At 44.0% G+C, this 22,363-nt stretch overlaps 1 protein-coding gene across 1 annotated transcript; it reads right to left on the bottom strand.

Moving 5' to 3' along the window:
- Positions 1-511: 511 nt before the first annotated feature.
- On the bottom strand, positions 512-20,329 carry LOC106606202 (fascin-2). The gene is made up of 5 exons (XM_045719825.2): positions 19,071-20,329; positions 7,713-7,869; positions 7,128-7,249; positions 3,254-3,421; positions 512-2,994 (listed from the first exon to the last, which is right to left on the bottom strand). Exons 1-5 carry the CDS (start codon positions 19,912-19,914, stop codon positions 2,792-2,794), a joined length of 1,494 nt encoding a protein of 497 aa, XP_045575781.2. The 5' UTR covers positions 19,915-20,329; the 3' UTR covers positions 512-2,791.
- Between the last annotated feature and the right edge of the window lie 2,034 nt (positions 20,330-22,363).

Genomic DNA, 22,363 nt, shown 5'->3' with positions numbered 1-22,363 from the left:
GGAGGCCTAGTGCGTGGAGTCGGTACAGGGGGCACCGGACTGGTGACACACACTTCAGGACGAGTGCGAGGAGCAGGCACAGGACGTACCGGACTGGGCACACGCACTTCAGGGCTAGTGCGAGGAGCAGGCACAGGACGTACCGGACTGGGGACACGCACTTCAGGGCGAGTGTGAGGAGCAGGCACAGGACGTACCGGACTGGGGAGGCGCCCTGGAGGCCAGATGCGTGGAGCCGACACAGGTTTCACCAGACTGCTAACCGGATCTTCTGGTCGAATGTTGAGCAGAACACACTTGCACAACATCTCTCTCATCTCTTTCTCTCTTCCAACTTCTTCATTGCCTCCCTGACAGTCTCTAGCTCTTCCCGCGGCTCAGCTCCATGTGCCCCCCCCCAAAAAATCTTGTGGTTTCTGTGGCCGTGGTCTGACAACACGCTCCTCCAGAGTTTGCCATTCGGGCTCTGGCACTCTCCTCGGCTCGACCAGCCACCCCTTGTGCCCCCCCCGAAAAAAATCTTGGGGTTGTCCTTGGACTTTCTGTGGCCGTGAACCCTGGCGTCGTCGCTGTCCTCCATTATTACCTTCCATCTGCCGCCAAGGAAGGGTTTCGCATCCACCCATCACTTCTTCCCATGTCCAAAACTCCTTTACCTGGTGAACACGCTGCTTGGTCCTGGTTTGGTGGGATATTCGGTCACGGTCTTGGAAATGAGCGGACCAAGGCGCAGCGGATGTTGAGTTCCACATATTTATTACAAAGTGAAACTTTAAGCAAAAGCAAATAAATCAATAAACGAACACCGAAACATGACTACGTGGTGCACATGCACAAACACAAAACAATCAATCAATATCCCACAAAACACAGGTACATAAATATGTTCCCCACTCAGAGGCAATGATAAACAGCTGCCTCTAATTGGGAACCATATTAGCACCAACATAGAAATAGACATACTAGATCACCCCCTAGTCACACCCTGGCATATTACACCATAGAGAACCAAGGGCTCTCTATGGTCAGGGCGTGACACACACTGCACTTTAGTAGGTGGTATGCACCTTTTCAGTTTGTCTACGCACCACCGATACACTTGTAGAAGAAGAAATTGACCACTTTAAAATGGAGATAGCCCTCAGTGGCGCTATCCATGCTGTCACAGATGGTAAAACGGCAAATGGGGGTGGGCCCTCTTTGCAACTCAATGGGTGCACCATGAAATATTTTTTTAAAGTCCCAAGGCAGGAAATCAGAGCAGCACTTGATAATGTCGTGCGTGTTTGAGTTTAACAACATTGCAGTCAGTCTGCCAGAATCACTGATCTAAATAGCATCCTAAATAATTATGATTTTGTGCTTTGCCTTGGTCAAACGGATTCCCTGAAACACAGTTTTTCCCGCTAGTTTTATCGTCTTGTGACTGCAGACTTGTAGACTGACATGATAGAGTACAGCCCATACAGTTACCCACACATAGAGTCAGAAAGGGTTAGAACAGGTGTAGTCAACTCTAACCCTACGAGGTCCGGAGCCTGCTGCTTTTCTGTTCTACCTGATAATTCATTGCACAAACCTGGTGTCCCAGGTCTAAATCAGTCCCTGATTAGAGGCGAACAATGAAAAAAATGCAGTGGAACTGGCTTCGAGGTCCAGAGTTGAATTTGACGGGATTAGAACATTTCAAATGGCCCTTATAGTACGCTCCCCTCGCAAACAATGTTGATCTCTTGCTTTTCCCTCATGTTGATATCTTACAACTTTCTAGTACTGTGATACTACTGAATGCTCCCACATAGTGGACAACTGATGTTTTCCTGTCTTTGTTATAATTAATTCAAATTAGCTATATAATCTGTAGCGGGACCAGACATTGGCCCTGCTAGACTACTCTTTAAATACATCCTCCAAGTAATCACTGATCTGACATGCATGGTTGCTTACATCAGTCATGTCAAATCAGTGATTACTTCAAGGAAGGGAAGAAGGATCGTATTGCATTGTAAGATGATTCCAACAGGGCCATTTGGGCTACTCTGGGCTACTCGAACAGGGCCATTTGGGCTACTCGAACAGGGCCATTTGGACTACTCTGGGCTACTCAAACAGGGCCATTTGGACTACTCTGGGCTACTCAAACAGGGCCATTTGGGCTACTCAAACAGGGCCATTTGGGCTACTCTGGGTCTGGTATTCTACACCATTAATTTGGGCATTTTGGAAGCTGATTCATGTCCTCTTTGGAAGCAGTGAGTATGTTTGGGAGCAGTGTTGGGCAATCATTGTACTGATACACTGTTGTTAAAGACAACAGTAAACATCACAACAAAGACATATTGACGTGAAAAGCTGCCTTTATTCAGGCATCCAGATAATAATTTAAGTACCGGTATACAATATCAGATGTTTTTTTGTATAGGCTGTGTGAGTGACCAAAATTAATAGATTTCATTAAGTATTCGCTGTTGTTGATGTTGGCAATGTCACTTGGAAAAAAACTACATTTAGGTAACCAATGCTTTTTTTGGAAAACAAATAAAATATAATAAAATAAACACAAAGAAATAACTTTCTATACATTTTCACTTTTTGCCAAAACAAAGAAGTGGGAGCGGCCTCTCCTTTGCAGCTAAAGTAGAAAAGAGAGTAGTGAAAATGTTCCCGAGTCAGTCTGTGTACTGTATCGTTGTTGGTTAAGCTGTGAACCCAGGTGGGAACCAGGTCCTCCCTCTCTCCTTCTCCCTCCACCCCTCCACGGGCTTCAGGGGTCGTCGGAGGTCGCGTCAGGTTAGTACTCCCAGAGACAGGAGGGGTCCACGGTTGCAGCGTCGCCTTTCAGCGTGCCGCTGTCCCCGCGCAGGTACTTGCCGTTCTTGCCCTTGATGCCCACCCGCCCGTGCTCCAGGAACTCCAGGAAGAAGTCCTCAGGCTTGTCTCCGTCTGAGCACACCAGGCCGCTGCAGGAGACATACCAGAACTTTCCACCCACGCCTGAGTGGACAACGTTATTGTTAGTTAGAGATAAAGAGTGACATACTTGGTTTGGTGTACTTTGTAGTAATACTGATAGCACTATACCACCTTTTACTCTAAGACAGTAGAACACAATAATACTGATAGAACTATGCCGCATTTTACTCTAAGACAGTAGAACACATGCAGATAGAACATTTACACATACATGGTACATGTAGACATGCACACAATTGCAAACATGCATCCATGCAAGCACACACACACACACACTGACTTTTTATGTGGTAGGCGCCATCGCTGAAGAGCAGTGAGAAGATGTCATAGACGGATCGGTTGGCATCCAGCGTGTTGGAGCTCTTGTGATGACACACAAAACCATTCTCCCCTCGCAGGATCAACATGGGCCGATTAATAAGCTTCATCAGGAAGAGCTCATCATCACCTGCAACACAACGACAGGAAGGTAGAATAACAATAATGACAATAATAATAATGACAATAAAATTAATAATGACAATAACAATAATGACAATAAAATAACAATAATAAAATAATAACAATAATAATACATAATAATGACAATAATAATAACTATCATAAGGACAATAATAATAATAAATAATAATAATAATAACAAGAAATAATAATGACAAAATTAATAATAATTTGGTGGGTGCTTATATTTGTCCTATTTCACACATCTACAAGTGTGTTAATACGCATGTGTGAATTGGAACCCACTGGGCACAGACGTCAGTTCAACATCTATTTTTGATTTACATTTGGTTGACTAACATGAATTCAACTTGAAATCAACAAAAAATGTCACCATGACATTGAATTTAGTTTAAAAGTTGAGAAAAAAATGACAAAATACATTTACGTTGATGACTTTTTGCAAATCCAATCAGTTTTCCATGATGATTCAACGTCATCACCATGAATTTGTTTGTTGAAATGAAATGCAAACAACGTTGATTCAGCCGTTTTTTGCCCAGTGGGAAATTAGGTTTTTGCATACCCCAACTCCCCCTGACAGTGGGGTCACGGCCAGGTTAGGCTTTAATAACACATTCTTTTGACAGAAACGGACTGGCCATAGTACGGTATGGCCATAGTACGGTAGGGACATAGGGCGGTAGGGCCATAGGGCGGTAGAGACATAGGGTGGTAGAAACATAGGGCTATAGGGCGGACATAGGGCTATAGGGCGGATATAGAGGGTAGAGAAAAAGGGGTAGGGCGGTAGAGCCATAGGGCGGGTGGGACATAGGGCGGGTGGGACATAGGGCTATAGAGCGGACATAGGGCGGTAGAGATATAAAGGGGTAGAGACATAGGGCGGTAGAGACATAAAGGGGTAGAGACATGGGGTGGTAGAGACATAGGGCGGTAGAGACATACAGTGAGGGAAAAAAAGTATTTGATCCCCTGCTGATTTTGTACATTTGCACTGACAAAGAAATGATCAGTCTATAATTTTAATGGTAGGTTTATTTGAACAGTGAGAGACAGAATAACAACAAAAAAATCCAGAAAAACACATGTCAAAAATGTTATAAATTGATTTGCATTTTAATGAGGGAAATAAGTATTTGACCCCTCTGCAAAACATGACTTAGTACTTGGTGGCAAAACCCTTGTTGGCAATCACAGAGGTCAGACGTTTCTTGTAGTTGGCCACCAGGTTTGCACACATCTCAGGAGGGATTTTGTCCCACTCTTCTTTGCAGATCTTCTCCAAGTCATTAAGGTTTCGAGGCTGAGGTTTGGCAACTCGAACCTTCAGCTCCCTCCACAGATTTTCTATGGGTTTAAGGTCTGGAGACTGGCTAGGCCACTCCAGGACCTTAATGTCCTTCTTCTTGAGCCACTCCTTTGTTGCCTTGGCGGTGTGTTTTGGGTCATTGTCATGCTGGAATACCCATCCACGACCCATTTTCAATGCCCTGGCTGAGGGAAGGAGGTTCTCACCCAAGATTTGACGGTACATGGCCCTGTCCATTGTCCCATTGATGCGGTGAAGTTGTCCTATCCCCTTAGCAGAAACACACCCCCAAAGCATAATGTTTCCACCTCCATGTCTGATGGTGGGGATGGTGTTCTTGGGGTCATAGGCAGCATTCCTCCTCCTTCAAACACGGCGAGTTGAGTTGATGCCAAAGAGCTCCATTTTGGTCTCATCTGACCACAACACTTTCACTCAGTTGTCCTCTGAATCATTCAGATGTTCATTGGCAAACTTCAGACGGGCATGTATATGTGCTTTCTTGAGCAGGGGGACCTTGCGGGCGCTGCAGGATTTCAGTCCTTCACGGCGTAGTGTGTTACCAATTGTTTTCTTGGTGACTATGGTCCCAGCTGCCTTGAGATCATTGACAAGATCCTCCAGTGTAGTTCTGGGCTGATTCCTCACCGTTCTCATGATCATTGCAACTCCACGAGGTGAGATCTTGCATGGAGCCCCAGGCCGAGGGAGATTGACAGTTCTTTTGTGTTTTTTCCATTTGCGAATAATCGCACCAACTGTTGTCACCTTCTTACCAAGCTGCTTGGTGATGGTCTTGTAGCCCATTCCAGCCTTGTGTAGGTCTACAATCTTGTCCCTGACATCCTTGGAGAGCTCTTTGGTCTTGGCCATGGTGGAGAGTTTGGAATCTGATTGACTGATTGCTTCTGTGGACAGGTGTCTTTTATACAGGTAACAAACGGAGATTAGGAGCATTCCCTTTAAGTGTGCTCCTAATCTCAGCTCGTTACCTGTATAAAAGACACCTGGGAGACAGAAATCTTTCTGATTGAGAGGGGGTCAAATACTTATTTCCCTCATTAAAATTCAAATCAATTCATAACATTTTTGTCATGCGTTTTTCTGGATTTTTGTTGTTATTCTGTCTCTCACTGTTCAAATAAACCTACCATTAAAATTATAGACTGATCATTTCTTTGTCAGTGGGCAAAAGTACAAAATCAGCAGGGGATCAAATACTTTTTCCCCTCACTGTAGGGCGGGTGGGACGAAGGGCAGCAGAAACATAGGGCTATAGAGCAGACATAGGGCGGTAGAGACAAAGGGGTAGAGACATAGGGCGGACATAGGGCGGTAAGGACATAGGGCAGTAAGGCCATAGGGCAGTAGGGCCAAATGCCAGATGGGACTCTGGATTTTAGCCCAGTGGACCTGTCAGAATTATATTTTTTGAGCTAGTATTTTTTATTTGTATTTATTATGGATCCCCATTAGCTGCTGCCAAAGCAGCAGCTCCTCTTCCTGGGGTCCAGCAAAACTAAGGCAGTTTATACAATTTTAAAACATTACAATACATTCACAGATTTCACAAGACATTGTGTGCCCTCAGGCCCCTACTCCACCACTACCACATATCTACAGTACTAAATCCATGTGTATGTATAGTGCGTATGTTATCGTGTGTGTGCGTGTGTGTGTCTGTGCCAATGTTTGTGTTGCTTCACAGTCCCCGCTGTTCCATAAGGTGTTTTTTAATCTGTTTTTGAAATCTAATTTTACTGCTTGCGTCAGTTACTTGATGTGGAATAGAGTTCCATGCAGTCATGGCTCTATGTAGTACTGTTTGCCTCCCATAGCCTGTTCTGAACTTGGGGACTGTGAAGAGTCCTCTTGTGCCATGTCTTGTGGGGTATGCATGGGTGTCCGAGCTGTGTGCCAGTAGTTTAGACAGACAGCTCGGTGCATTCAACATGTCAATACCTCTCATAAATAAAAGTAGTGATGACATCAATCTCTCCTCCACTTTGAGCCAGGAGAGATTGACATGCATATTATTAAAATTAGCTCTGTGTACATCCAAGGTCCAGCCGTCCTGCCTTGTTCTGAGCCAATTGCAATTTTCCTAAGTCCTTTTTTGTAATGGGGCCCTAAAGGGAAAAAAATGGGCCAATGTGAGAAATTCCTGGGCTGATGTCTGGTCCCAGTCCATCCCTGTCCTTTGATCACCATTGATCTTCTATTCTTCTTCTCTTTTGTCCTCTGATCACATGCCAATTCTCTTTACACATGACGTGCTCATTCGTCCCTCAGTCGTGTTGAGCACATTCCATGTGACACATTCAACGTGATCTCTATGCTAACTGAATCACATCAGAGATTTGGATCTCGAAGCACTTACCTACGGAATCGCTGATGGCTGAAAGCTGCCCATTCTTTTTGGTGCACACGTACTTCCCATTGCTTGCCTTCAGTGCTACACTGCGGCCGAGCCACTCAATGTCAAACATTGTGTTGGCCTCCCTGTGGTTGTCCGGATAAGGGGATGAAAGAGAAGAATGAAAAGAGGGGGGGTTAAGTTGAAAATAATTTAATGGAAGGTTGTTTAAATCTAGTATAATTGTTTAAACCAAAGTGTTTTGATTTATGCGCTCATATGCGACATTACATAAAACTGTTCATATCCTCTGGTAGCAGATCTGTTTTAGTAGAGGTGTTTCCCTATCCGTTCTTCAGGCACCCTAAACTGTGGCACATATTTGTTCTATTCCAGAACAAGCTCAATAAGATTAAATTCATTTGGTTTATTCGTTGACAAGTTCAATCAGGTGTGCTTGTTCTGGCAAAACAACATCTGAATGTCCAACAGATAATGTTAGCATGTTAGCAAGAATGTCCAAAAGAATGAATTGGGAAGCCGTCTGTTGCCAACTCTGTGGTGTGCATTCTCATGACAAACTAGTGAGTATAAAATAGATCTACTTACACCTCCGTGGCTGTGGACTGGATCCCTCCGTGGGAGACCAGTGTCCAGTAGTTACCGCCGTTGGTCCTAAACATGCACTTCTTGCTCTCCTTATCAATCTCCATCTGGAAGGTCTCCATGTCTGTCTCCACATCCTGGTTGGCTGAGATGCTCACACCTATAATGATACAACACAACAAACTTTATTGATCCATTATACAGAGACAACAAAACTTTATTTATCCATTATACAGAGACAACAACAAAACTTCATTGCTCCATTATACAGAGACAACAAAACTTTATTTATCCATTATACAGAGACAACAACAAAACTTCATTGCTCCATTATACAGAGACAACAAATAAAACTTTATTGATCCATTATACCGAGACAACAACAAAGGGGAAATAAAAGAGAAAAAGACAGTTGAGAATAGAATGCCATGGCTCGGAGTCGAAGGGCATTACAATGACGATGATTACAAGCTCTTCTCACAAGCCATTTACACTCAAAGGTGATTTGTAGGAGAACCATGGACACAGCAGTGATGTGACAGCTCATTAAAGAACTGTCTGTCTCTCGTCTCTTCTCCTCTAGTGTTACACAGCTCAGGGACTCACAGCACAAAACCTGGTCAGAAGACAGTGCTATTCTTATATCCCTGGCCTTGTCTAAATGGGCTGTGTGGTTACGGGTAGGTACGCTGGTTCATGTCTTGTAGGCCGAAGCTTTAGACATCCTATTCATTTAGGATGATGAGTTCTTCCTTATAGAGCTTCTCTGAAAGCTGACTATTCTGGAGTATATCTCTCTCTTTTTAAAGGAGTAGGGCACCGACCTCCACCGACATAGATAGGATATAAAGGATCAGAAAAAACAGGGTAGGTTCACACACAAAGTCAACAGATTTATGATCCTTTTCATTTTGTGATTTTAATGGTTTTTAAAAAAAAAATTTATCTCTTGCACTTCTGTATCATCCAACTCCAAATATGAGCTCCTTCTAATCATCCACATTTCCTCCCTTGATACAAGCCCACATCTTTTTAGTCCTTCCACTCATAAGTGCACTCTGCTCCTTTTTAGTGCAGGACTGTCAGGACAGAACATTGCCAACGTCTCATGTCAAACAGTATAATAGTCCTGGGCTTCTCGGTGTGTAACTCTGCAAGTATACCATCATGTTGTGAACAGGGAGGATATTACAGTATGCAAACACCGCTACTCCAGGACTGTGAGCTCATAAAACACACACAGTACCTAAATAAAAAATTATGAGGACATAAACACACTGCACCAACAATCTGAATGTGAATTACCGAGGCATAGCCACTGCAACCTTGTCTCAGACGAAAACGTATTAAATTTGACCAAAATCCGAGCCGTTCCATTTAGAGTGATATGTTACTTTACATTGGCCTACAATGTAATAGCGGCCATACAATATAACATAATATGAATTGTAGGACGTATAGTATCCTACGTCTTGATCGCACCAGTTTGCTTTAACCCGTTTAGTACAGTATGATATATTATCTTCAACTGCTGTAGTATGATATTAGGGTTAGGAGTTGGGTTATAGGGTTAAGGGTTATGGTTAGTTAACATGCTAAGTAGTTACAAAGTAACTAAAATGTTGTAAGTAGTTGCAAAGTTGCTAATTAGCTAAAATGCTAAAGTTGTCTGTGATAAGATTCAAACACACAACATTTGGGTTGCTAGATGTTGGTGTAATACACCCACCCATCCACCCCAACCAATCACCCTCCTTTCGTTTTTGCCTTAAGTAACCTACTGTCACCACAAACGTATCATATGATACTAATATGAGTGTATCGGATTTACATGGGCCAATGTAATGTAACCTAATGTAAAGCAACATATCATACTAAATGGAGTGGCACAGATTTTAGTCAAATACAGTGCATTTGCATAAGTATTCAGACCCTTTATTCAGTACTTTGTTGAAGCACCTTTGGCAGAGATTACAGCCTTGAGTCTTCTTGGGTATGACGCTACAAGCTTGGCCAACCTGTATTTTGGGAGTTTGTCCCATTCTTCTTTGCAGATCCTCTCAAGCTCTGTTAGGATGGATTTGAGGCGTCGCTGCACAGCTATTTTCAGGTATCTCCAGAGATGTTCGATCGAGTTCAAGTCCGGGCTCTGGCTGGGCCACTCAAAGACAGTCAGAGACTTGTCCCGAAGCCACTCCTGCGCTGTCTTGGCTGTGTGCTTAGGGTTGTGGTCCTGTTGGAAGGTGAACCTTCACCCCAGTCTGACATCCTGAGCGCTATGGAGCAGGTTTTTAATGAAGGATCTTTCTGTACCTTGCTTTGTTCATATTTCCCTCAACCCTGAATAGTCTCCCAACCCCTGCCGCTGAAAAACATCCCCACAGCATGATGCTACCACCACCATGCTTCACTTTAGGGATTTGCAAGGTTTCCTCCAGATGTGACGCTTGATATTCAGGGCAAAGAGTTCAGGTGCCTTTTGGCAAACTCCAAGCGGGCTGTCATGTGCCTTTTACTGAGGAGTGGCTACCACAAAGGCCTGATTGGTGGAGTGTTGCAAAGATGGTTGTCCTTCTGGAAGGTTCTCCCATCTCCACAGAGGAACTCTGGAGCTCAATGACCGAGGCCCTTCTCCCATGATTGTTCAGTTTGGCCAGGCGGCCAGCTCTAGGAAGAGTCTTTGTGGTTCCAAACTCCTTCCATTTAAGAATGATGGAGGCCACTGTGTCCTTGGGGACCTTCAATGCTGCAGACATTTTTTGGTGCCCTTCCCCAGATCTGTGCCTCAACACAATCCTGTCTTGGAGCTCTATGGACAATTCCTTTGACATGGCTTGGTTTTTGCTCTGATATGCACTGTCAACTGTGGGACCTTATATAGGCGGGTGTGTGCCTTTCCAAATCATGTCCAATCAGTTGAATTTATCACAGGTGGACTCCAAACAAGTTGTAGAAACATCTCACGGGTGATGAATGGTAACAGGATGCACCTGAGCTCAATTTTGAGGATCATAGCAAAGGCTCTGAAAACTTAAGTAAATAAGGTGTCAAATATTGTTGTTTCAAACATTTGCAAAATGTCTAAAAACCTGTTTCCACTTGCCATTATGGGTTATTGTGTGTAGATTGATGAGGATTTTTATTTATTTAATCCATTTAGGAAATGTTTTTTAAATTTTTTATTTAACCTTTATTTAACTAGGCAAGTCAGTTAAGAACAAATTCTTATTTACAATGACGGCCTACCCCAGGCCAAACCCTAAACCGGACAATGTTGGGCCAATTGTGCGCCGCCCTATGGGACTCCCAATCATGGCTGGTTGTGATACAGCCTGGAATCAAACCAGTGTCTGTAGTGACACCTCTAGCACTGAGATGCAGTGCCTTAGACGGCTGCACCACTCGGGAGCCCCACTGGTTGTAATAAGGTTGTAACATAATAAAATGTGGAAAAAGTAAAGGGTTATGAATACTTTCCAAATGCACTTGTATAATACTTTTTGCTCTGAGACCAGGCTGGATCACTATAGCGTTCAGCTGTATAATATTTTATAGGTTTAGGGTTCAGCTGTATAGTGTGTTATTGGTTTTGAGTTCAGCTGCATCATGTGTTATTGGTTTTGGGTTGAGCTGTATAATATTTTATAGGTTTTGGGTTCAGCTGTATAGTTTGTTATTGGTTTTGGGTTCAGCTGTATCATGTGTTATTGGTTTTGGGTTCAGCTGTATCGTGTGTTATTGGTTGTGGGTTCAGCTGTATAGTGTGTTATTGGTTGTGGGTTCAGCTGTATAGTTTGTTATTGGTTGTGGGTTCAGCTGTATAGTTTGTTATTAGTTTTTGGTTCAGCTGTATCGTGTGTTATTGGTTTTGGGTTCAGCTGTATCGTGTGTTATTGGTTTTGGGTTCAGCTGTATCGTGTGTTATTGGTTGTAGGTTCAGCTGTATCGTGTGTTATTAGTTTTGGGTTCAGCTGTATCGTGTGTTATTAGTTTTGGGTTCAGCTGTATTGTGTGTTATTGGTTTTGGGTTCAGCTGTATCGTGTGTTATTGGTTTTGGGTTCAGCTGTATCGTGTGTTATTGGTTTTGGGTTCAGCTGTATCGTGTGTTATTGGTTGTAGGTTCAGCTGTATAGTGTGTTATTGGTTTTGGGTTCAGCTGCATTGTGTGTTATTGGTTGTGGGTTCAGCTGTATCGTGTGTTATTGGTTTTGGGTTCAGCTGTATAGTTTGTTATTGGTTTTGGGTTCAGCTGTATTGTGTGTTATTGGTTTTGGGTTCAGCTGTATCGTGTGTTATTGGTTTTGGGTTCAGCTGTATTGTGTGTTATTGGTTTTGGGTTCAGCTGTATTGTGTCTTATTGGTTTTGGGTTCAGCTGTATTGTGTGTTATTGGTTGTGGGTTCAGCTGTATTGTGTGTTATTGGTTTGGGGTTCAGCTGTATCGTGTGTTATTGGTTGTAGGTTCAGCTGTATCGTGTGTTATTGGTTTTGGTGCAAGAAAAGGGGCAGGAGTTTTTCCTGACTATGTGACCTGGCCAGGAAAAACTCTGGGCCCTAGGAATAGCCCAAAACTCTGGGCCATAGGTATAGCCTAAAACTCTGGGCCATAGATATAGCCTAAAACTCTGGGCCCTAGGTATAGCCTAAAACTAGGACCAAGAGTTATCTTCTAATTAGGTAATCTGGACAGGAAAAACTCCTGGCCTCTATACACAGCATGCATTTCCCCCTGATTTGGGATCTCCCTGAAGTTTGAACGTCATGCAAACCAAAGAGGAAGTCCCTGGAGGTGAGAGTACCAGGGTGGTGTTCATTAGGCACTAAACGGGATAAAACTGAATGAAACATTGCATTGCATGCCCTAAGGAACACGACCATAGGAGAGGTGGTGTGAGAGTTGACCTTGGCACCGCCTTGCCCCGAGGTATCCCGCTGCTCGGATGAGCCTGTCATTTGCACGTCCTGTCTTATCCTGCCAGTTTATCTCACACAGCAGATTACACGTGTCCCGAGGTGACCGCAAGTTGTGACACTTACATTGTGATAAAAAATGATTAAATGAACATGTCTGGTTGTGTTGTGACAGATGAAGTAGTGCACATGGGGGATTAGGTTCTGGGTGCCAAGATGACATGTTGGGTAACACATGTACTGTAGGCCTATGTACAGCGCCTTCAGAACTTATTCACATCCCTCAACATATTCCACAATTTGTTATGTTACAGCCTGAATTTGAAATGCATTAAACATTTTCTCACCCATCTACACACAATACCCCATAATGGCTAAGTGAAAACATATTTTTGGACATTTTTGAAAATTTACTGAAAATGAAAATGAAATACAGAAATATCTAATTTACATAAGTATTCACACCCCTGAGTCAATTCTTTGTAGAAGCATCGATTACAGCTGTGAGGCTTTCTGAGTAAGTCTCTAAGTGCTTTCCACACCTGGATTGTGCAACATTTTTTATTTCACCTTTATTTAACCAGGTAGGCCAGTTGAGAACAAGTTCTCATTTACAACTGTGACCTGGCCAAGATAAAGCATAGCAGTGCGACAAAAACAACAACACAGAGTTACACATCAACAAATGTACAGTCAATAACACAAAATAAAATAAAAATAGAAAGATCTATGTACAGTGTGTGCAAATGTAGAAGAGTAGGGAGGTAGGCAATAAATATGCCATAGAGGTGAAAATAACTACAATTTAGCATTAATACTGGAGTGATATATGTGCAGATGATGATGTGCAAGAAGAGATACTGGGGTTCATCTCCTAGTGTCAGGTGGAAAGCACTCTAAGCCAGGTTTTCCCCTAGGATTTTGCCTGTGCTTAGCTCCATTCCGTTTGTTTTCATCCTGAAAAACTCCCCCGTTCTTAACGATTACAAGCATACCCATAACATGATGCAGCCACCAATATGCTTCAAAATATGGAGAGTGATACTCCGTAATGTGTTGTATTGGATTTGCCCCAAATATTTTTGTACTCAGGCAAAAAATGTATTGCCATATTTTCTTGGCAGTATAACTTTAGTGCCTTGTTGCAAAAAGGATGCAACAAGAGTGTAGTTATGTGACTTGTTCAGCATATTTTTAATCCTAAACTTATTTAGGTTTGCCATGACAAAGGGGTTCAATACTTATTGACTCAAGACATTTCAGCGTTTAATTTTTTATTAATTTGTAAACATTTCGAAAAACATAATTCCACTTTGGCATTATGGGGTATTGTGTGTAGGTCACTGACAAAAAATCTCAATATAATCAATTTTAAATTGTGCCTGTAACACAACAAAATGTGGAAAAAGTCAGGGGGAGTGAATACCTTCTGAAGGCACTGTATGTATGTGTTTGCCAGTGTCCCCTCAGTTCCTTCAGATGTTTCCAGACCTGGGTTCAAATCATATCTGTTTGAAAGCTTTTAAATGCTTTGAGTGTTTGATTGAGTCTGCCTTGAGTGCCAGATGGGCAGGGTTTGTACTTTTGCTTAAGCTTAATCAAGCGCAGCCCAAAGTATTTGATAGAAAATACATACTGAATCCAGCTCTTGCTTTTCACCACTGACCCCTCACTCCACCCATAGTGGTGTAATATCACTGTGTAATATAATTATCTCCCCCATGTGGTACTGTAGGGAAGCACAGCTACTGCAAAAGTTCTAGAAATACTCAAATGAAGGACTGGAAATATATTTGGAGAAACCTGATGCGACCAAATAACTGTTGGGAATGGCCTATCATCCAAAAGGCATAGATATTGACTGAGGATACAAATATGTTTGAAAAGCACAGCATTCAGAATAGATAACAAGTAAGCACCAATGACATCATTAAAGATGCACTCCAGGATCTAAAGCACAATAAAATCATAACATATCATACGAATTTCACAATGTACAGTTGAAGACGGAAGTTTACATACATTTAGGTTGGAGTCATTAAAACTCGTTTTCAACCACTCCACAAATTTCTTGTTAACAAACTATAGTTTTGGCAAGTCGGTTAGGACATCTACTTTGTGCATGACACAAGTAATTTTTCCAAGAATTGTTTACAGACAGATTATTTCACTTAAAATTCACTGTATCACAATTCCAGTGGGTCAGAAGTTTACATACACTAAGTTGACTGCCTTTAAACAGCTTGGAAAATTCCAGAAAATGATGTCATGGCTTTAGAAGCTTCTGATAGGCTAAGTGACATCATTTGAGTCAATTGGAGGTGAACCTGTGGATGTATTTCAAGGCCTACCTTCAAACTCAGTGCCTCTGCTTGACATCATGGGAAAATCAGAAGATCAGCCAAGACCTCAGAAAAATAATTGCAGACCTCCACAAGTCTGGTTCATCCTTGGGAGCAATTTCCAAACGCCTGAAGGTACAACATTCATCTGTACAAATAATAGCACGCAAGTATAAACACCATGGGACCATGTAGCCGTCATACCGGTCAGGAAGGAGACGCACTCTGTCCCCTTAGAGTTTAACGTACTTTGGTGCGAAAAGTGCAAATCAATCCCAGAACAACAGCAAAGGACCGTGTGAAGATGCTGGAGGAAACAGGTACAAAAGTATCTATATCCACAGTAAAACAAGTCCTATATCGACATAACCCGAAAGGCCACTCAGCAAGGAAGTAGCCATTGCTCCAAAACTGCCATTAAAAAAGCCAGACTACGGTTTGCAATTGCACATGGGGACAAAGATCATACTTTTTGGAGAAATGTCCTTTGGTCTGATGAAACAAAAATATAACTATTTGGCCATAATGACCATTGTTATGTTTGGAGGAAAACGGGGGAGGCTTGCAAGCCGAAGAACACCATCCCAACCGTGAAGCACGGGGGTGGCAGCATCATGTTGTGGGAGTGCTTTGCTGCAGGAGGGACTGGTGCACTTCACAAAATAGATGGCATCATGAGGCAGGAAAATTATGTGGATATATTGAAGCAACATCTCAAGACATCAGTCAGGAAGTTCAAGCTTGGTCGCAAGCATACTTCCAAAGTTGTGGCAAAAGGGCTTAAGGACAACAAAGTCAAGGTACTGGAGTGGCCATCACAAAGCCTTGACCTCAATCATATAGATCATTTGTGGGCAGAACTGAAAAGGTGTGTGTGAGCAAGGAGGCCTACAAACCTGACTCCGTTACACCAGCTCTGTCTGAAGGAATGGGCCAAAACTCATCCAACTTATTGTGGGAAGCTTGTGGAAGGCTAACCCAAAACGTTTGACCCAAGTTAAACAATTTAAAGGCAATGCTACCAAATACTAATTGAGTGTATGCAAACTTCTGACCCACTTGGAATGTGACGAAATAAATAAAAACTGAAATAAATCACTTTATTATTATTCTGACATTTCACATTCTTAAAATAAAGTGGTGATCCTAACTAACCTAAGACAGGGAATTTTTGACTGAATACTTTCCGAATGCACTGTATATAGCAGATCGTGTCTGCTGGAGTTCAAATTAGATACCACAGAAATATCCCTCAACCTTTCTCTTAAGCCTGTTACCACCCTAATCCCATACACACACCCCTCCACCCATCCTGCTCATTCGCCTGCTGTAATTCCCTCGGTGGTGCAATGCAAATCTGCACCACAGGGCCCACTAAGCAGCTTTCTGGTGCCTGCCTCGTTCCTAAAGCAAATGTCGGGGGAGAGGAGACACCAGTGGTGTATTCATTAGTGTAGCAAAACGAAAATGAGATTTTCTTAGTGGACAAGTTCAGGTTAGTCTCTCCCAGTTTCGTCCCGTTTGCTTCAGTCTGTTTCCTAGTGAATACACCCCAGGCAAAGTCCCTGGATTCGAACCAGGGACTGTGCAAGAGGCTACCAGGGACTCTAGCCTCTTGCCCGCCTCTTGCACTGAGATGCAGTGCCTTAGACCGCTGCACTATTTCATATTTGTTTTGTTGATCTGTAAAATCATCCGTATTTTGACCAAATCGTAAGAACATAGCATACCAGGGGAGGCCTGTGCAGGGGAGGGAGGGAAGAATGCATCTCCCTACAAAAAATCATCTTGGTACTTGTAGGTTATGTCATTGTGAATGTAGCTGTGGCAGGGTGATACCCTCACTGAATGACACCTTACTAGTCGTTGATTGGAACTTCATCCAAACCTGTGACCAGAAACAGCCAAAGTCCCTTCAGTCTCTTTGTAACCTGTCCTCCATGCCTGCTGGCCTGTCTCTGAGTATGTCACTGTCAGCAGAGGCAATCTCTCCACCTTCGGTCCTCTCTCAGGGAAAGCCTCTGCCGAGAGCTACTGATGGGTGTAGGTTACTGATCAGTCTGACCAGTTCTCCTATTTTAACTGCTCTTTCACTGCCTGTCCAGACTAATAGATGACTTCCTGTACCTGCCACAATCAAACAACCTCAGCCCCCATTACAATTACAACCACTCACTCTCCTCACTCTCACTCCACAGATAAAGCATCTGGTAGTTTCAGTTTGATAATAGAATGGTTGTGATACTGAAATGCCCATTGATGGGAATTAGTTGATAGCACCAGCAGGACCCCTCTGCCTCCCTGGAGTCATCGGCCTGCACTCTCCCTAATCTCTTCTATGGGACACACAGTGGAAATGACAAAGCCCATTACCATGATGACCCGGATGACACGCGTAATGGCGCCCAATGGCTGACTGACCATATGCACCGTGCAGAGGGAGGAGGGGGAGACAAGCATGGCTGCCCTTCAGTTGTACCGTACTTGACACTTGTCACATGGTTTCACAATGTTCTTTCTGAACATTTCCAGAAGAGAGTCTCTGACAATCTTTTTGGATCCCCTAATTGATGACTATATTTCTGATTCTCGTTGAGTAGAGAACCTTCCCCAATGTGGGCTAGCATTCCTAGTGGGCTGCTACACTGCATGCTTACTGTATTTTGAGATATGTCTCAATGCTCACTCAATTGAGTGAATGGTTTCTGAAAATGACAAATATGACTGAACTGAGCCTACCTGTGATTAGAATTCAATATACTGCCTGCTATTGACAGACAGACCCACAGGCTTCACTAAGGGAGTAGAGCAGTGGAGGCTGATTTTTATTTATTTTACCTTTATTTAACTAGGCAAGTCAATTAAGAACAAATTCTTATTTCTATGACAGCCTAGGAACAGTTTCAGACTAAATGGAACTGCCTTGTTCAGGGGCAGAATGACAGATTTGTACCTTGTCAGCTCGGGGATTCAATCTTGCAACCTTTCGGTTACGAGTCCAACACTCTAACCACTAGGCTACGCTGCCGATGAGGGGAGGACAGCTCATAATAATGTCTGGAATGGAGTCAATGGAATGGTATCAAACACGTGGTTTCTATGTGGTTGATACCATTCCATTGACTCCATTCCAGCCATTACTATGAGCCGTCCTCTCCTCAGCCGTCTCCACTGGAGTAGAGCAGCACACAAGACCATGCCATCATCCTGTCGCGCCGAGACACATTTTCTGATTCTAATTGTTGAGATGTGAGGAGTCTTTCAACAGCATTAACTTTTCATCTAATTGCTAAGGAGTGTAACTAAAAACAAAGTGAGCTTCAGCACTGAGCTAACTAATGGGGATTATATTGGACTGCCATTTGTTGTGATAGAACCAACCAACCTCTACAGGGAAATTATGCAAACATGAACATTTTCCTACTTTGAATTTCTTGACGTCAACTATAACGCAAGTGTGGATTTGCAGGTCATTTACACTGGAGGTTGATCGTGCTGAGCACAGTACAATAAGACATTATTTTCTGAACAAAATGGATTTGTACTCTACTCTTCTCAGAGCAGTGTGTTTAATGTAATGTCAGGTTTTTAGCAATTACAAGCGTCGAACAAAAAATAAAATACTTTCAAAAGTTCAGCAATTCTAAAGCTCCCTGAGAATGTCACTTGTTTTTTCCCCAATGGGTTCACAGCTGGCCTACCTACTCTATTTTCTCCACCCCTTTCTTTTCTCAAAATAGAGCAGGCAGAACCTCCCTGGTTAGTCCATTTCCAGACTAAATGGAAAATAGAAATCAGTGTAGAACATTAGTTTCCTCAGTTCTGGGTGGATTCCAAGGAAAGAATAGCAGGTCAATTTGATAGCAATCTCCTGGAAACACTACAGTGAGCCTAATGGGGTTCTGCTGACATTATTCTTTTCAATTCTTCTGCAGCTAGATGTGCACCTTCACAGAGGATATTGAATGTATCAGCCAAGACATTTCCAACCCAAAATATTGTCCAAACATCAAATTAGTTCACATTTTTCATCTCAGTAGAGACTATACAAAAACACTTAAATAATGGGCATTATAGCAATAAATATATACATTGGCTGGATAATTACCTTGTTTGACGGAGACAAATCTTTTGTTGGCTGCCTGGAAAATGACTTGTGGGTGGCTCTCCTCTAGATCAAACAGCTCATCCTTGCCAGGCTTGGAGCACCTGCCTGAGCGTAGCGTGCCGGTTGGGCCCATGGGCGTCAGGTACTTCCCATCGCAGTCCTTGAAGGCCAGCTTGCCCGACTTGAGCTCCAGGGTGAAGCTGGTGGTGGGGGTGTTCTCTTTGACCAGCTTCCCATCGTTGCTGAGGAAGCGGCTGTCGCACGTCTTCAGGAAGTACTTTCCTTCCAGGTAGACCAGGGTGACCAGGGAGTCCGAGCCCCAGGGGATGTTGCTGTCCACCGAGATCTCTCCTTCCCGGGCGAACAGGTGGGCGTAGCGTTTGCGCGCCACGCTGAGCAGGCTAGCTTGCGGGTGGAGGGCCAGGTGGACGGCCCACAGCTCGGGCTCCCCGATGGCCTGGGCGAAGCAGGACAGGTAGTCAGCCGAGCCTCCGAAGAAGCGCAGGTATGTCTCCGACTGCAGCGCCCAGCGGCCGTCCGACTGGGCCACGATCAGGAAGCGGCAGCCAGGCGAGTCAGGCTGCTCTGCCCCGCAGCTCACCTTACCATCCTTGTCGGAGGCCAGGTAGCGGCCCAGGTGGCTGCGAAGGAACACTACCTGGCTGTCCTGGTCCTCTTGCTCCAGAGTCCAGATCTGCTTCTTCTTCATGCTGGAGGCCGAGGCGTTCACCTTGAAGCCGAAGGCCTCGGCCGTTAGGTAACGGCTCTCGTGGTTGATGAGACCAAACTGCAGCTTCAAGGCTTTGTTAATTCCATTCGTGGGCATCGTCGATCCGTTGTCCATAGACACACACACACACACGCAGAGGTCTGGAGTGGAAAGCTTAAGGATGAACGAGGGGGAGGGTAGAGGGGGAAGTGTGCCCCTTTCTCTTCTCTCCAGGCGCAAAATTTCCCTGCTTTAACAACCTCCCTCAGTCTAAATGCTTGACTTCCCTCTCTCTCTCTCTTCCCCCAGAGGGGTTGCACAGGCGCTTGCTCTCTGTTACCTAATCAGCCGGGATTAAAATCAGGAGGACACAGGAGCTCAATCCAACGAGGCGCTGACGTCACATACTAGTAAACCCACCTCTCTCTCTCCTCTTGCCTTCATTCTCTTCTTACACATACACTTTATCTCACGCTATGTTTCATCTCATCTCCCCCCTTTTTTAATTTCACACTCTCTCTATCACTCACAATGACACTCTCATTTGTCAGCCTTGTATCTTCAGGCTGGCTCTCCATCACATAGTCAGGCCGTATATACTGGAAACACATCCAGTATGAGGATTACCCCAGCACTGATCTCCTGGTGAGCCACAGCCTAATTGGAAAACGTCCAGTCGAGTAAAGGTGCTCTTCGTCTCCCTCTCTCTCTTCAGATTCTCATCTCTTTCCTTTCCCTTGCTAAAACAGGTTTTTATCTGATAGATTGGGTTTTACGGGGACAATGTATTGTACAATAGTCACCATTTGAATCGCCAGATTTCCCTAATTCAAATAAGCTTTCTCTTGTGTACACACAATGTTAACAGGAGGGGATTTGAATATGTCCACAAAGCCCTTTTTCACTTCTTTCCTTTCTTCCTTTTGTTTAAATGAACTGGGAGAGCGTGCCTTGAGTCAAACTATGCCTTGAGTTGACTTGATTGATAAACTTGAATGTACAGTACAGTTCCATAATTTATCAGGTTCAAGAGTGTGAGTCATTTACTGACCAAAGCAGAACATTGTTTGGTCTAACACCCATAAACTACTGCAGGAGATTCAAGAGAACAAGATTTAAACTCATGAACTGAGAGACCTGGGCTGACTGAAGAATAGCATTTGGAAAACATTAAACAAGTTAAGCTGTCATTAATGCCTTAACACTAGGAACCATTCAGCACTTTCACTTAAATTACAATTTACTACGATTGATATATTGATCTGTTTCCATCAGCTAATTGATAATATATAAATATCTCTTCTTTAGTTTAACCCCGGCTACTAACCCCATGCCACTCTCCCCTGACAGTCTACTACTAACCCCATGCCACTCTCCCCTGACAGTCTACTACTAACCCCAGACCACTCTCCCCTGACAGTCTACTACTAACCTCAGACCACTCTCCCCTGACAGTCTCCTACTAACCCCAGACCACTCTCCCATGACAGTCTACTACTAACCCCATGCCACTCTCCCCTGACAGTCTACTACTAACCCCAGACCACTCTCCCCGACAGTCTACTGCTAACCCCAGACCACTCTCCCCTGACAGTCTACTACTAACCTCAGACCACTCTCCCCTGACAGTCTACTACTAACCCCAGACCATTCTCCCCTGACAGTCTACTACTAACCTCAGACCACTCTCCCCTGACAGTCTACTGCTACCCTCAGACCACTCTCCCCTGACAGTCTACTACTAACCTCAGACCACTCTCCCCTGACAGTCTACTACTAACCCCAGACCACTCTCCCCTGACAATCTACTACTAAACCCAAAACACTCTCCCCTGACAGTCTACTACTAACCTCAGACCACTCTCCCCCGACAGTCTACGAATAACCCCAGACCACTCTCCCCTGACAGTCTACTACTAACCCCAGACCACTCTCCCCTGACAGTCTACTACTAACCCCAGACATCTCTCCCCTGACAGTCTACGACTAACCTCAGACCACTCTCCCCTGACAGTCTACTGCTAACCCCAGACCACTCTCCCCTGACAGTCTACTACTAACCTCAGACCACTGTCCACTGACAGTCTACTACTAACCTCAGACCACTCTCCCCTGACAGTCTACTACTAACCCCAGACCACTCTCCCCTGACAGTCTACTGCTAACCCCAGACCACTCTCCCCTGACAATCTACTACTAACCTCAGACCACTCTCCCCTGACAATCTACTACTAACCCCAAAACACTCTCCCCTGACAATCTACTACTAACCTCAGACCACTCTCCCCTGACAGTCTACTACTAACACCAGACCACTCTCCCCTGACAGTCTACTACTAACCTCAGACCACTCTCCCCTGACAGTCTACTACTAACCCCATGCCACTCTCCCCGACAGTCTACTACTAACCTCAGACCACTCTCCCCTGACAGTCTACTGCTAACCCCATGCCACTCTCCCCTGACAGTCTACTACTAACCTCAGACCACTCTCCCCTGACAGTCTACTACTAACCTCAGACCACTCTCCCCTGACAGTCTACTACTAACCCCATGCCACTCTCCCCGACAGTCTACTACTAAC

Source organism: Salmo salar, chromosome 06, assembly GCF_965601325.2.
Source record: "Salmo salar chromosome 06, fSalSal1, whole genome shotgun sequence".
Lineage (NCBI taxonomy): Eukaryota > Metazoa > Chordata > Actinopteri > Salmoniformes > Salmonidae > Salmo > Salmo salar.
Note: the sequence above shows the minus strand (reverse complement) of the source record. Positions and strands in the feature narration are given on the sequence as shown.

Bases quoted from the DNA above. Each gene is read 5' to 3' on its own strand.
- LOC106606202 (XM_045719825.2), bottom strand. From the start codon at position 19,914: ATGGACAACGGATCGACGATGCCCACGAATGGAATTAACAAAGCCTTG. The intron at 7,870-19,070 runs GTAATTATCCAG...GTATCATTATAG, and splicing joins ATTTGTCTCCGTCAAACAAG to GTGTGAGCATCTCAGCCAAC. The intron at 2,995-3,253 runs GTCAGTGTGTGT...TTGTCCACTCAG, and splicing joins TGGCGCCTACCACATAAAAA to GCGTGGGTGGAAAGTTCTGG.